The sequence below is a fragment of the Anabrus simplex genome, chromosome 9 (assembly GCF_040414725.1).
Source record: "Anabrus simplex isolate iqAnaSimp1 chromosome 9, ASM4041472v1, whole genome shotgun sequence".
Classification (NCBI taxonomy): Eukaryota; Metazoa; Arthropoda; class Insecta; order Orthoptera; family Tettigoniidae; genus Anabrus; species Anabrus simplex.
Window position 1 is genome coordinate 131,398,671 of NC_090273.1, and position 14,957 is coordinate 131,413,627.

General features: G+C 41.2%; 1 protein-coding gene across 2 annotated transcripts in view; it reads right to left on the reverse strand.

Annotated features, from left to right (window-relative positions):
- The window catches only part of jhamt (juvenile hormone acid methyltransferase), a 79,965-nt gene that overhangs the window by 39,158 nt on the left and 25,850 nt on the right, over positions 1-14,957 (reverse strand). For both annotated transcript variants that reach the window (XM_067154140.2, XM_067154141.2), the window contains exons 2-3: positions 8,946-9,213; positions 4,967-5,076 (exon numbers count right to left, since the gene is read on the reverse strand). In XM_067154140.2, coding sequence (XP_067010241.2) covers positions 4,967-5,076; positions 8,946-9,212 — 377 coding nt within the window. In that variant the 5' untranslated portion in view covers position 9,213. The remainder of the gene's footprint in view (positions 1-4,966; positions 5,077-8,945; positions 9,214-14,957) is intronic.

Sequence of the window (14,957 nt, forward strand, 5' to 3'; positions counted from 1 at the left end):
TCTTTGTAAAGCCATTAGCTGGTTTAGATCAGTGGTGCTGAGGGAGGGCTGAGAGTATTCAAGGGAGCGCAGTTATGATTGAAATTTTATAAAATGTTAAGAATTCTAGCTTTTTTATAAACAATTGTTATCATTCTCAGTACACTGAACCCGGGAATCAAGTTCTCTTTCTCACCTGTCATTCAATGCGAAGACAGTGAAAAGAACACCGTCCATTGGTGTGCACAAACGGACTTATTTGGAATATTGTTGACGATTGTTTTAGGACATGCATGAATGTAAAGCTTATTAACTCCAACCTTTGTTTTTAGTTTATTTTCATTCTAGCATTAGCAACGGGGGATATTTTGTACCCACCACTTCAGTTGTTTAGGGGCTGCCTGGCCGACGCGGTAAAGGCGGCCCGGAACGACGTGGGTTTGAATCCCCGTCAGGAAGTCGTAAAATTTAAGAAACGAGATTTCCACTTCCGGAGGTGCATATGGCCCTGAAGTTCACTCAGCCTACACCAAAATTGAGTACCAGGTTAATTTCTGGGGGCAAAGGCAGTCGGGCGTAGAGCTAACCACTTTACACCATCACGTGCCGAGGTTAACAATGGTGGAAGCCTTTACCTTCCACTCCTCCAAGGGCCTTCATTGCCTGTACGGAGGTGACTTTGCTTTTGTTTTAACTTCAGTTGTTTACGGTTTAGTCATGGTAACCTCTGTGGGTGGGGGTGGTAGAATAATACTCACAGTATCCCCTGCCTGTCGTAAGAGGCAACTAAAGGGGGCCCCAGGGTCTGTTAACTTGGCTCTGTGTGTGTGTGTGTGTGTGTGTGTGACCACGGGGCCTTTAGCCGAGTCTCGGTACTGCTTCCACTTACTTGTGTCAGCTTCTCCCTTTCTTCTATCCTATCCGACCTCCCTTGTTCAATTCTTGTTCTTTCCTGATCCCAGCGGTATTGGGTTTTCTACCCCCCTCTGTTAGTAGCTCAAAAAACCCAAACCAAACCCCATGGCACTACAGCCCTTGAAGGGCCTTGGCCTACCAATCAACCGGTGCTCAGCCCGAAGGCCTGCAGATTGCGAGGTGTCGTGTGGTCAGCACGACGAATCCTCTCGGCCGTTATTCTTGACTTTCTAGACTGGGGCCGCTATCTCACCGTCAGATAGCTCCTCAATTGTAATCACGTAGGCTGAGTGGACCTCGAACCAGCCCTCAGGTCCAGGTAAAAATCCTTGACCTGGCCGGGAATCGAACCAGGGGGCCTCCGGGTAAGAGGCAGGCACGCTACCCCTACACTACGGGGCCGGCTGTTGGTTGCTCATGTGTGTATTACAATAAAACAAAAAGGGAGGAGTGGACACCGTCGGTAAGATGGTGCGGAAATATTCCACAAAGGAGGGCACTTGAAGATTGCTAAAATAAATTTTTTACACACATTACGACATGGTATGTTTTCACACTAGATTTGCTGAGTTTTCCGAAGTGAAAGAAAAAGATCCTCATAAGTGAAGACTCTATTTACGAGAACTGGCTGTTCAACTCGTCAAAAACTGCATTGAGCGCGCTCAAAATACTGAGGGTGATTGCGGAAGTCAGTAATTTTGGCCATTCAAGAGATGTTAGACTGTAAGTTAAATCAGACAGCGAAGGCCAAGAAAGCTAACTGTGGAAGACGGCGTTGCCAACTTTGCACCAAGGAATGTCATTTCAGAAGGGAAAAATTCGACAAAGTCAAAGTCAATCGCATGTTCCAAGTGTGCTGAAGGGAGTGAAGAGTGTGATACATGATGAGTGAGATGAATAATTTATTGTCTGAACTTCTTTTTCCAGGATATAGAAAAATGGTATGATTTTGTTTACAACTGTTGTTAATTAAGTTCTCCTATTGTCCTTTGAGGTTCAAAATATATAAGATATATTTATTGAAGGTTAATACAAATCACACAAAACGTATTCAGTTTGGTGGTCAAAAAATACCCCTCTTCCTAGCCCCCCCTCCCCCCGTTGGTAGGTTGCGGTTTGAAAATAGTTTGGTATTGCTAGGGTTAAGTAGAAGCAATAATTTTATGGTGAAGAGTTTTTGACGTGCTAAGTGAATTTTATATTTCTGTGGCTTGGTTCTAAAAGGGCCAATGTCAAAAAACCTGTTTTTGAGCTATGCGCATTTGAAATTTTGCTTATAATTTTCCAATTATTTTTTTCAGCAACTAACTTTAAATAACTTCATACTTTCTTTGTGGAAGGCACTTATTAAACGCTAATTTTTTTCTATAGTATTCTTTAAAAATCGTCCGCCTCTGTGGTGTAGTGGTTAGCGTGATTAGCTGCCACCCCCGGAGGTCCGGGTTCCATTCCCGGCTCTGCCACGAAATTTGAAAAGTGGTACGAGGGCTGGAACGAGGTCCACTCAACCTAGGGAGGTCAACTGAGTAGAGGTGGGTTCGATTCCCACCTCAGCCATCCTGGAAGTGGTTTTCCGTGGTTTCCCACTTCTCCTCCAGGCAAATGCCGGGATGGTACCTAACTTAAGGCCACGGCCGCTTCCTTCCCTCTTCCTTGTCTATCCCTTCCAATCTTCCCCATCCCCCGGCAATTCAGCATAGCAGGTGAGGCCGCCTGGGCGAGGTACTGGTCATTCTCCCCAGTTGTATCCCCGACCAAGTGTCTGAAGCTCCAGGACACTGCCCTTGAGGCGGTAGAGGTGGGATCCCTCGCTGTATCCGAGGGAAAAGCCGACCCTGGAGGGTAAACAGACGATGATGATGATGATGATGATGATTCTTTAAAAATCGCCAGGTCTCTAATCTTTATTGGTAATCTAACATCATTGGCAAGGGCTTATTTAATTAAACGTTAACTGTTCGTTTAGTACTTAACAGAGACATTGGCCCTTTTAAAATGTTGCAAGCCAGGATAAAACGCGTTTGTACCAGTTAATATCTCAATTTCGATAAAAAATGACATTGGCCCTTTTAGAACCAAGCCACAGATTTATGGCTGATGAAGTGAATGGCAGTGTTTCCGAAACATGCACCGCATATAATTATGTTGATGTGAGTTTATACTTGTGAGAATTGACAAGGTGGACCAATACAACAGAATATATTAGTAGTTAAGCCTTCTTACTGATAGATGTATCGTCAGAATCATAGATTATTGGCTGATTCTCAGTGGCAAAAGTAGGGTCTGTCTGGCCGAGGCTGTAAAGACGAAAGGACGTGGGTTCGATTCCCCCCCAGGAAGTCGAAAATTTAAAAACGAGATTTCCACTTACGGTGGTGCACATGGCCCTGAGGCTCACTCAGCCTACACCAAAAATGAGTACCAGGTGGCCGGGCGTAGAGCTAACCATTCTACCCCATCAAGTGCCGAGGTTACGGATAGTGAAAGTCCTTACCTTCCACATCTCCAAGGGCCTTCATGACCTGTAAGGAGATGACTTTGCTTTGCAGTGGTAAAAATTGATCCCCTGAAAGTGATTCGTTGAGTGCCTTCTCTCGTGAAAATACTGAATGAATAAACAAAAGAATAAGATGTGAATTTAGTCGAAGGACAATCATCACACCTGATCCTGCTCTCGCCACTAATGTTGAGTAAAAAGGCGAAGTGATTATCCGAAACTTGACTTTACCAAACCGGAGGGAGTGACCGTGTGGTTTGGGTCACGTAGTTATCAGCTTGCATTCGGGAGACAGTGGGTCGAACCTCGCCCTGAAGATGATTTTCCGTGGTTTACCATTTTCACACCAGGCAATGCTGAGGCTGTTACTTAATTAAGACCACGGTCGCTTTATTTCCTATCCCAATGTCGCCATAAGACGTACCTGTGTCGGTGCAGCGTAACACATTGTAAAAAAATAAAAATAAAAATCTGTAACTTATTTATCACTCTATACAATGAAACATCATTCAAAATAGCCTTATCTGTAATTCCAGAAAACACATATGTGCAATGATCCTGACTTGCGAAACCTCTCTCTTAAATCATTACAGGATCAAGTTGACTCTGTGGATCAGTGGTAGAGTGTCGGCCTCCAAATCCCAAGATAGCGGGCTCGAACCCGGCAGAGGTAGCCGGATTTTTGAAGGGCGGAAAAGAGTTCATTCGACACTCCATGTCGTACGTTGTCGGCATGTAAAAATCTCTGGTGACACATTTGATGTTTACCCGACAAAATTCATTAAAATCTCAGCCATAGACGCCCAAGAGAGTTTCGTTTACTCAGTCTGTCATCTAGTGGGCATAGAGTAAAACAGAACGTCGTAATTGACGAGCAGACAGCCAGATGGCGTCAAATTGAAATGTCTGCACACGGTAACTGAGGCCATGCGATTATTATTATTATTATTATTATTATTATTATTATTATTATTATTATTATTATTACAGGATCAGATACTGCTTCACCTGCTCTAATTATCCTGAGTTCTATTTTCGTGGATGGACTGACTGAATTATAAAGAAACGCACATTGTGTAGTAGTAAACACAAATACTGACTAATACACAGAGCAGCAAACAATTCACACGCGATAGGCACTCGCTCAATAATAAGCTTGACTCGCATCCTAGGCCAGGACAGAGAAGCCCACATTTTCCGTACATTGAACTTGGCAGATGGATGTCATTTGGATGTGGTTTGTTCTTAGTTCGAATGCTCTTTGCGGGACATATTTTTTGAGTTTGGACATTTAGATATATGTTTAAAAAACATCTTGTAAAATTAACGTGAAAATATACTAACACATCTGAGGAAGTTTTTATGGAAGGAAATCCAAGTCAAGAAAAACATAATTTTATTTTATTTTATTTTCTATTGCAATCTTAATTTCCACGCTTGCTGAACCCCTACTACTCTCTCATAAAGCCATTAAATTCTGAGCAAGCTGAAGGAGGGAAACCTTGCCTTTGAATACAAAGAAAAGTAGTGAACTTGGAGTTTTCACTTGGACCGTGAAAGCTCACAGGAACTCACCTTTGCTCTTGTATCCAGTGTAGACAGAAGAAGGAGAAGATTTTGTGGAATCCTGGTCCTGCTTCCCGCCAGAGTTCCGACCTTTTCAAATGCTCCATTGCGATATCACCCTGTGGGGCAGAAATGAAAATCTAATATAAATTTTTATTGTTGATATGAGGATAAATCGGTATTGAAATAGAATATTTATAAAGCTTCATATTTGGAAGTAATGTACTAAAATTCTGGAGAAAATATGTATCCATGTTAAAGCAGTGGATACTCGGACATGTTCTAAGTTAACTCTTAAATACTAAATAAATATAATCGTATCACTGGTTTCCTTAACAAAACTCTCAGAATGTGTTGTATCTGTATCCTGTAGGCCTACGGGCTGTTTTGTAGACCATGAAATTAGACAAGTAGAGCACTATCAATGACGGGCGATGGTGTCCACTAGTCAGCAATATGAGGATGTAATAATGAGTTATTTGATGAAAAATGAATATGTGATTTCGTTGTAATCATTATGTTTCGTTATTGGTAAAGAAACATTCTAAGTATATTTTGTAAATCTCACGGAAATTACTCTGTGGCTGTGTTGATGAGTTAATCTGAGCATTGTCCCTGCTTTGCAGGACAAGGCTATTTATTTATTTATTTATTTATTTATTTATTTTATTTTCTTGTACTGGGACTTTTTAATTTGTTTTGACGATTTTGTGTGAATTTCCTATGCGATTGGTTGTAATTATGTTACACGATTCACGTGATCTTTAATTTTCAAATTTTCGTTTGATCTTTTCATGATTGGTTTTCAGTCCTCTGTATTTTGTTATCATTTAACATTGTCTTTCGTCTTTATTGTAATATTTTGTTTTCATGAAATTATTTTGTTATATTTTTAATTACATGTAATATATAGACGACCCTGCATGCCTGCCTCGGTCCCGTAGGCTCCGGGTTCGGTTCCCGGTCAGGTCAGGGATGTTTACCTTAATCTGAGGGCTAGTTCGTGGTCCTACGTTATACATTCTACGTTATTACAGTTGAGGAGCTATCTGACGGTGAGACAGCAATCCCGGTCTGGGAAACCAAGAATAACGGTAGTGAAGATTCGTCGTGCTGACCACACGACACATTGTAATGTGCAGGCCTTCGGGCTGAGCAGCAGTCGCTTGGTGGACCAAGGGCCATCAGGGTTGTAGTGCCATGGGTTTTTTAATTAATGCATGTGATAATTTATTTGTCGGGCTGAGAAGCTCAGACGGTTGAGCGCTGGTCTTCTGAGCTCAAGTTGATAGGTTCGATCCCAGTTCAGGTCGATGGTATTTGAAGGGGCTCAAATACGCATGCCTCGTGACGGTAGATTTACCGGTACGTAAAAACTCCTATGGGAATGGAATTCCAGAAACTTGACGTCTCCGATACCGTAAATTATTATTATTATTATTATTATTATTATTATTATTATTATTATTATTATTATTATTATTATTATTATTATTATTTCTAGTTCCGACCCTCAGTCAACGACCAACATCATGGACGAGCAAAAATATACACAATGCATTCTTTCTGTGCTGAAAAGGTACTTCAAGCATATTCCATACATTTAAGTGTAAAATAACTTTCAGATTGAAACAAAAATATACCATACATTTCTCAAGAGTGCATGTTCAAGTAAAAGAAAAGCTTGGCAATTTATGTAGCGAAATCCACAAGAACGACTGGCGTTCAAAGGGTTGGGCAAAATTGGCTATGGTAACCATGTGGATAAGCAGCTCACATGTTGTTCGTCAGAAGAGGAACAGAAAGCTACTCTGCAGCCTACTGCTGAGGATGACAGTGTTCGGTCACTGTGGTAAGGATTTCATGCAGTAACAAGACGGAATAAAAGCTAGTATAAAGAAACCTTTTGCTTGTACGACAGTTTTGCTACGATATTTGTACAGTTCGACCAATTATATCTCCTGTCATTTATGCAACTCTTTCTACTCGACCGTTCTGTGGGGAAGAGGATACTTGATTCTTCAGTAGCTTGTGTATTCTCTTTTATTGCCGCGTGACATTTCTGACCCGTTCGCCTAACTGGAGGCACTGATTAGGCCACCAGGAACCAAGTCTGGGTAAGTATTTTTCGTTATTAAAATTCACGAATATTACAGACAACAAAAGGCTTTTTCCTAGGAACTCTAATCTTGTGAGCTGTAGAGGTTGCCAACAGGTACCTACTAAGAGAGAAACATTATTCACTTATCTGTGCCAATATCCCCACATTCCGTCACTTTTCCGCCCCGGAGGGCTTCTGAGGCTGACGGAGTCTTCCGTTCTCAGATTCTTCGTGGCCTTTCCCTTTCATTTGCCGAAACCATAATTTTTCGAAAGATCGGTTCTCTTGGTTTTTTCTGTTTTAAGAGGGTGATCATCTAATTGTACTTCCTCGTAAACAATAATCACCATCTCTATTATTTAGTTCAGTCTATTTTTTAATACATCCACCTGTCTGGATATCCGGTGGTATTTGAATGTGCTCAGTTACGTCAGCCTCGTATCGGTAGATTTACTACCACGTGAAAGAACTGTTGCGGGACTAAATTCCGGCACGTCGGCGTCTCCGTAAACCATAAAGGTAGTTAGTGAGACTCTTATTACCTATCAAGCAACGATTCTTGTCATGTTCCTCTCTCTTTGATCCTTATTCTTATTCATACCCATTAATCACCACATCATTCTCTTACTTCACTATTCGTAAGTCTTTCTTTATTGAGAATATTTGGATAATTTCGCAAAATTCTAATAATGTTCTTTTGGTATTACATTCTGATTCTCAATCTCTTTCAAATTAATAGTTACTATCTTACTCAGTTTCAATCACCATCTCTTGCTACGATATTTGTACAGTTCGACCAATTATATCTCCTGTCATTTATGCAACTGTTTCTACTCGACCGTTCAGTGGGGAAGAGGATACTTGATTCTACTGATCAGTAGTATCTAGTATTCTAGATACTTAGATACTACTGATCTGCGTTTAGGGCAGTCGCCCTGGTGGCAGATTCCCTATCCGTTGTTTTCCTATTTTTTCTTAAATTATTGCAAATTTATTGAACATCTCCCTTGGTAAATTATTCCAATCCCTAACTCGCCTTCCTATTAACGAATATATGTTCCAACTTGTTCTCTTGAATTCCAACTTTATCTTCATATTGCGATCTTTCCTACTTTTTAAAACACCACTGAATCTTATTCGTCTACTGACATGAAACGGCGTATGGCATTTAGTGCCGGGAGTGTCCGAGGACAAGTTCGGCTCGCCAGATGCAGGTCTTTTGATTTGTCGCCTATAGGCGACCTGCGAGTCGTGATGAGGATGAAATGATGATGAAGACGATACATACACCCAGCCCCCGTGCCACCGAAATTAACCAATTAAGGTTAAAATTCCCAACCCTGCCTGGAATCGAACTCGGGCCCCCTGTGACCAAAGGCCAGCACGCTAACCATTTAGCCATGGAGCCGGACATTCGTCTACTGATGTCATTCCACGCCATCTCTCCACTGACAGCTCGGAAAACATCAGTTAGTCGAGCAGCTCGTCGTCCTTCTCCCAATCCTTCCCAGCCAACACTTTGCAACATTTTCGTAATGCTATTCTTTTGTCGGAAATCACCTAGAACAAATTGAGTTGCTTTTCTTTGGATTTTTCCAGTTCTTGAATCAAGTAATCCTGGTGAGGGTCCCATACACTGGAACCATACTCTAATTGGGGTCTTACCAGAGACTTATATGCCCTCTCCTTTACATCCTTTCATTTCTTCATTCTAAATACCTTTATTAAAACAGACCCCCATTTCTATTCTGTCTAGCATTCTATTCGACTTAATTACCCAGTAATCATCATGTAGATGTTTCATGTGCGTTAATACGCCAAATTCAATAATATTTTGCTGTGTGCAAAAGAAACTCCACGAAGGAGGAGTCAAGAAGTAGCATTTACCTGTATGAAATGTAGTCTTGGGTACTGATGGGTGCAGGCTGCGTATTGGACCATGTCGTGCGACACATCCACTCCCAGTACTCGCTGACAAGTGTGAGGTAGACCAGGTAACAACAAGGAAGCGGTTACGTCTCCTGAACCACAACCAACATCCAGAACAGTGTCCCCATTAGACCAGTTGATTCTGGCCATATACTCCTCCAACACTTCGGCAGCATCCTTCCTCTGCAGACCGCTCGCTGAGGAATAGAGGGCAGCTCGCTTCATACTGTGGGAAGCAAGAACGTAGATGGTAACAGTAATACAGTAGAATCTCATTAATCCGGACAGCCGTTTAAGAACAATACATAAATTCAATTCAATTCAGTTACGGGCGCAATGTTGTAAACTACGCAGAGGACGAGTATGATCAGGATATAGCAGGTGATATTATTAACCCTAAGACAAAACTTAATGAAATTAAAGACTATCTAAATATTATAACTGCTACAAATTGTAGTTACTATGTTTTGGACGTCAATGAATTTTAGAATTAAAGGGTTACTTCTATCCAACATAGTAATTCATATTGTTATACTTTTAATGTGTACATTATTACCAAACATGGACATATCATCATCATCATCTGTTTACCCTCCAGGTTCGGCTTTTCCCTCGGACTGAGCGAGGGATCCCACCTCTACCGCCTCAAGGGCAGTGTCCTGGAGCTTCAGATTCTTGGTCGGGGGATACAACTGGGGAGTATGACCAGTACCTCGCCCAGGCGGCCTCACCTGCTATAGTGAACAGGCGCCTAGTAGGGGGATGGGAAGATTGGAATGGATAGGCAAGGAAGAGGGAAGGAAGCGGCCGTGGCCTTAAGTTAGGTACCATCCCGGCATTCGCCTGGAGGAGAAGTGGGAAACCACGGAAAACCACTTCCAGGATGGCTGAGGTGGGAATCGAACCCGCCTCTACTCAGTTGACCTCCAGAGGCTGAGTGGACCCCGTTCCAGCCCTCGTACCACTTTCCAAATTTCGTGGCAGAGCCGGGAATCGAACCCGGACCTCCGGGGGGTGGCAGCTAATCACGCTAACCACTACACCACAGAGGCGGACCACATGGACATATACTGAAGAAAAATATTTTGTAAAAACAATCCAAATACGACAGGTCTTAACCTTGAGACAATTGTGTAGGCTGAAGATGCTTGTAAATAAAGCGAAACATGTCCCTGCAAATTCATGTTGTAATATCATGAATTAGCAACATAAAACCAATTTGTATTGAATAGATGGATTGAAATAATTACTATATTGTAAGCATTTATAGCAAATTTCAATACGGGCCTAATCATGAGATTAGTTACGTGTAATATCTAAATATTGTCATTAAATACGTTGGAGAAAACAACGATGAAAACATGAATGCATATTGTGAACATTTGAGGCATCTGCGTGAGTTAATTATTAAAGAAATTAATATCAAAGGGGGACAACGAAAGAACAGCTGTTTCTTCAAACCAGTAAACGGTCAAAATGAAGTGTGGTTAATGAAGGTGTGCCTTAATTGCCATCTTCTAAATCTGTACTGCAATAGTTATTCTGCATTTTGTAAGGCCTAATACTGTATTGCATTATACAGGGTGAAGCGTAATTCGCGCACTCGGGCGTCGCAGCGCGACTCCTCACATGCCAGCAATAAAGAAATGTATCTTACAAAATTTCGTCTTGCTAGTATATCCGGCAGAAAAACTACGTTGAAGAGTAGCAATCTGGCAACACTGTAACTACATGTAGGGTAATTACCTCTGTCAGCAGGAGTGGTACAGTACAGTTGGTGCAGTGGATAGAGTTTTGGGTTAGCATGCAGGAGGTCGAGTGGTCGATCCTGGGTTGAGGCGTATGTTTTTTATTTCGTAAATGTAGTCCAGGTGGTATGGTATCTGGCACCTTAATAGTCAACAGCGATTCCAGTGGGTCCTCTAGAAACCATTTGCACTTACATACTACGATCCTAGAAATGGACGAACAGTCGTTTTCATTGGTCAGCTTTGAAAGGCGCCTTTTCCACGTCGTGGGCGTGAATTTATTCGCACCACTTCATCTACTAGATGTGAAACCTGTTTGTTTCAGCTGTCTATTTCTTATTAGTCTAACCAGGTATTTGTTGTTTCAGCGTTACAAAAAGTTATAAATGTAGGATACATGTCACCTCAGAAACGGTGTCTTACTGTATTACAATAGGTAATGTCAGATGGAAATTAGCAAATAAAAAATGCGCCTCAACCCAGGATCGAACCATCGACCTCCTGCATGCCAACCAAAAACTCCACCCACTGCACCAACTGTACAACACGACGAGAACGTGTTGACAGCGGTAGTTACCCTACATATGGTTACAGTGTTGCCAGATTGCTACTCTTTAACGTCCGTTTTCTACCGGATATACTCGCAAGACGAAAATTTCTAAGAGACATCTTTTTATTGCTGGCATGTAACGAGTCGCGCTGCGACGCCCGAGTGCGCGGATTACGCTTCACCCTGTATATTGTATCTATACTAAATAACCTTTGTATTTCTTAAATTTAAAATATTGTACTGTAAACGTTATTTTAGTGAACAGAGTGTTTAAATATATACGTTGGCTCATTTCATAAGTTATTTTGTTTAATTCGGACAACTTAGAGCCTCGATTAGTTCAGATTAATGAGGTTCTACTGTAGTAATAATCGAAAGTGATCTTCAACATATTCTGGTATTTCTGGGAACCAGTGGTGCTTCCCTGACATATTTTGGGTTTTGGCGATTTTTTGAAAGCCAGAAGACTTTCTCCGCACCAGGATGAAAACTCTACGTAGGTCATCAGGGTCAAAGACACCTGTCCCACTGTGATACTCCGTAATACGGAATATGCCCTTTAAGAATGAACGAATGAACAACTAACACTGGTATAGTAATATTAACTTATTGGTTGGTTTCTTTTATTTTCTAATCGTAACAGAATATAGGCTACCTGTCGTAAACAGGCCGTTAGTTGGTGGTGTTACTGATTTCTGATCATACCTTTTATTGATGTGCCATTTTTTATCAGTAACCTTCACACATTCTGGTGTAGTCTCAATCAATAGCTCGAATCGGTCAAATACCCAACCGAATAGTGCTTGGCCGCTGAGTGCTCTAGAACGCCTACATCAAGACATAAATGCCGAATTCCATTAATAACCATCATAGTGTACAAAGGCTCTTCTGTTGCCTTAAAAAGAAAAAAAAACTTTTCATCTCACATGGTGGAATTTATTTGGTGATAGGACTAAAATAAGAGTAATGGAGTGGAGTCGAACGATGCAAGAAATATTAGATTAAGGAAATGAAGTCTTAAAGTAGATGAATGTTATTACTTGGGTAGAAGGACTAACGGAGGGAAAAGCAAGGAGGATGTATAATGCAGACTAGTACACTCACGCACATTAATGGTGTCCCGACATAAACAATCAACACTGCCCCACTCCAGTACTGAAAAGGAGGGGAAGGGAGTGAACAGGGAGTGCTGAATACACAGTGTGTGTATTCCGGCGTTATACTGTAACATTGTAATAAGATGGCTCTTATCCTATCGCAGGTGAATCGAGGCCGTATTATTGGCATGTGGGAGGCTCACATGGTCCTCCAAGCAATAGCAGAAGCAATACCATGCAGTCTTAAAACAGTTTGGAAATGGATAGAAATATGGCAAGAACGAGGTGAGGAAGGATTGGTAAACCGGATATAACGCAGCTACAAAATATTCCTAACTACTGTAGTATAAAATACTTTTCGGTTAAAAACCTCCTTTACCTCTTAATACTGTAATTATCAGAGTAGGTTACTTTTTTAATTGTTTATGTTAAAATGCTATTTGTTCGTGGCGTCGACCTATAGAGTTCTTTTGCCCCTACTTGCACAATATATGAACCTGCATGTAATTGGAATTGCGGAAGTGTTGAGTGTTGAATGTGAGGAACGTTGAAGACGACACAAACATGCAGTCCCCAGGCCAGGGATATTAATCATTCACAATTAAAACCCCCTGACCTGGCCGGGAATCGAACTCGGGGCGGTCGGACGCGTTGCCCCGTACACCGCGGGGCCGGACGAGTAGGTAACCTAATGCTGTACTTCAATACATTCGTCACTGTGCCCGTTTCGATCACAACAAAGTCTTGTAGCGGGCTGTCTGCATTCAGTCCATGCAGCAATGCGTTAAGCGAGAAGGTGAGTCATTGTGCCTTCGACACTACCCCTTCACTCTCTTCCCTTCTTTTCAGTACTGGAGTGGGGCAGTGTTGATTGTTTTTGTCGGGACACCATTAATGTGCACGTCTGTACAAGCGTGGAAGGCCTTTAAGGGCCGGTTGCATAAAAGTTAATCTGAGTTCAACCACCCAAAACTGATCTCCAGTCAAGCTGAACTTAGAATTTTGGTTGTATAAACATTAATCCAAGATCATGTCTTCTTGATGGAAGATCAAATCTGACTGGTCAATTTTCTCAGATTAACCTGGTTGAACTAAGTTCAGCAGAAGGAATATAATCATTATTTTTGTGAGAAATAAATCTGTTTAAGTGTCTATGACATAATAACAAAGAAAAATAATAAATAGGCCTACTGTTGATTAAAGTAAAATAAGTAGGCCTAATGCTAATTGTAATTATTTGAACAATAATCCTACTATTAACAAGTTGTTTGTTCTCCACTGTTTTATACTTAGGGCCTATAGGTTATGCTATTTTCAGATTTCAGATTACTCTGACGTTTCATCCGAGAATGGAGAGTTTGAACTCCAAAGAGCTGCTCGCGTGTTTCAACATAGAAGGAATCCCTTGTTAGAACTAAATGATCGACAGTTTAAAATACGGTTTCGATTAGGAAAACGTGTAGTTGAACTAGAACAAAGATTACATCTACAATTAAGGACACAAACTAAACGAAATCATGCACTGAATCCAATGTTCATGATCCTTCTCACACTAAAGATTTCACGCAACTGGAAGCTTCCAAATAGTAATTGGAGATGTATTCAATGTAAATAAAGGAACTGCAAGTAGGACTATACACAAAGTCACTAGAGAGATTGCAGCTCTAAAACCTCAATTCATCAAGATGTCTGCTGAGGAGGATGAAGTAAGAAGGACATATCTTTTTCCTCTTTCTTAAAATTTGCAGTACGCGTCTTCTTGTTACTCATCTTTCTTCTCCATTTTGCGGCTTTGTTTACGTATCTCAGACAAATGAATGTCGAATGGCGTCGAGAATTGTCGATCGTTTCTATCTAAATCGCATGTTCGATACAACTCGATTCGATACAATCGCAATTATCTCTCTTGTTTAGCGATGTTGTCAACTCTGTTTCGTCGACCTAAGATCAAAACTGAACTTGGTTCAGTGATCTCAGATTAGTGTTATACAACTCACACAGAGAAAAGAACGAAGTTCATTTCCGATCTTCGATCAAAACTGAACTACAGTTAGCGATTTTTATGCAACCGGCCCTAAGAAAAATAAACCCTCTCACTTCGAACATCGATATAGAAATTAGAAATATGTTTTTGAAGACTTCGTCTAGAGTTTGGCATTGTTTGGAAGTAAGCCATTGTCAATAACGAGATTAGAAAAATAGAGGTAATAGAAGCTTTTGAAAAGCGGTGTTACATAAGCATGTTGAAGGTTACGTGGATAGATTGAATCACGAATGAAGAGATACTGAATCGAATTATTGAGAAGAGAACGGTTTGTCTGAATTTGATCAGAAGAAGAGAGAGAATGTAGGAGACATCTTAAGACAGTTTTTGAGGTAAGTGTAGGCGGTAAGCATGGTAATGGTATCAGATCAAGGCATGACAAACAAATTGGAGTGAATGAAGGAATGGGACGGCGTGATTATCTCAGTGCTTGAGCTGCTGAGTTCGAATCCCGGCAGATTCCGGATGGAGATTTTCATCTCAAGAATCACTTGGCGTTAGGAAGGGTATCTGGTGTTGAACCCTCGGCCG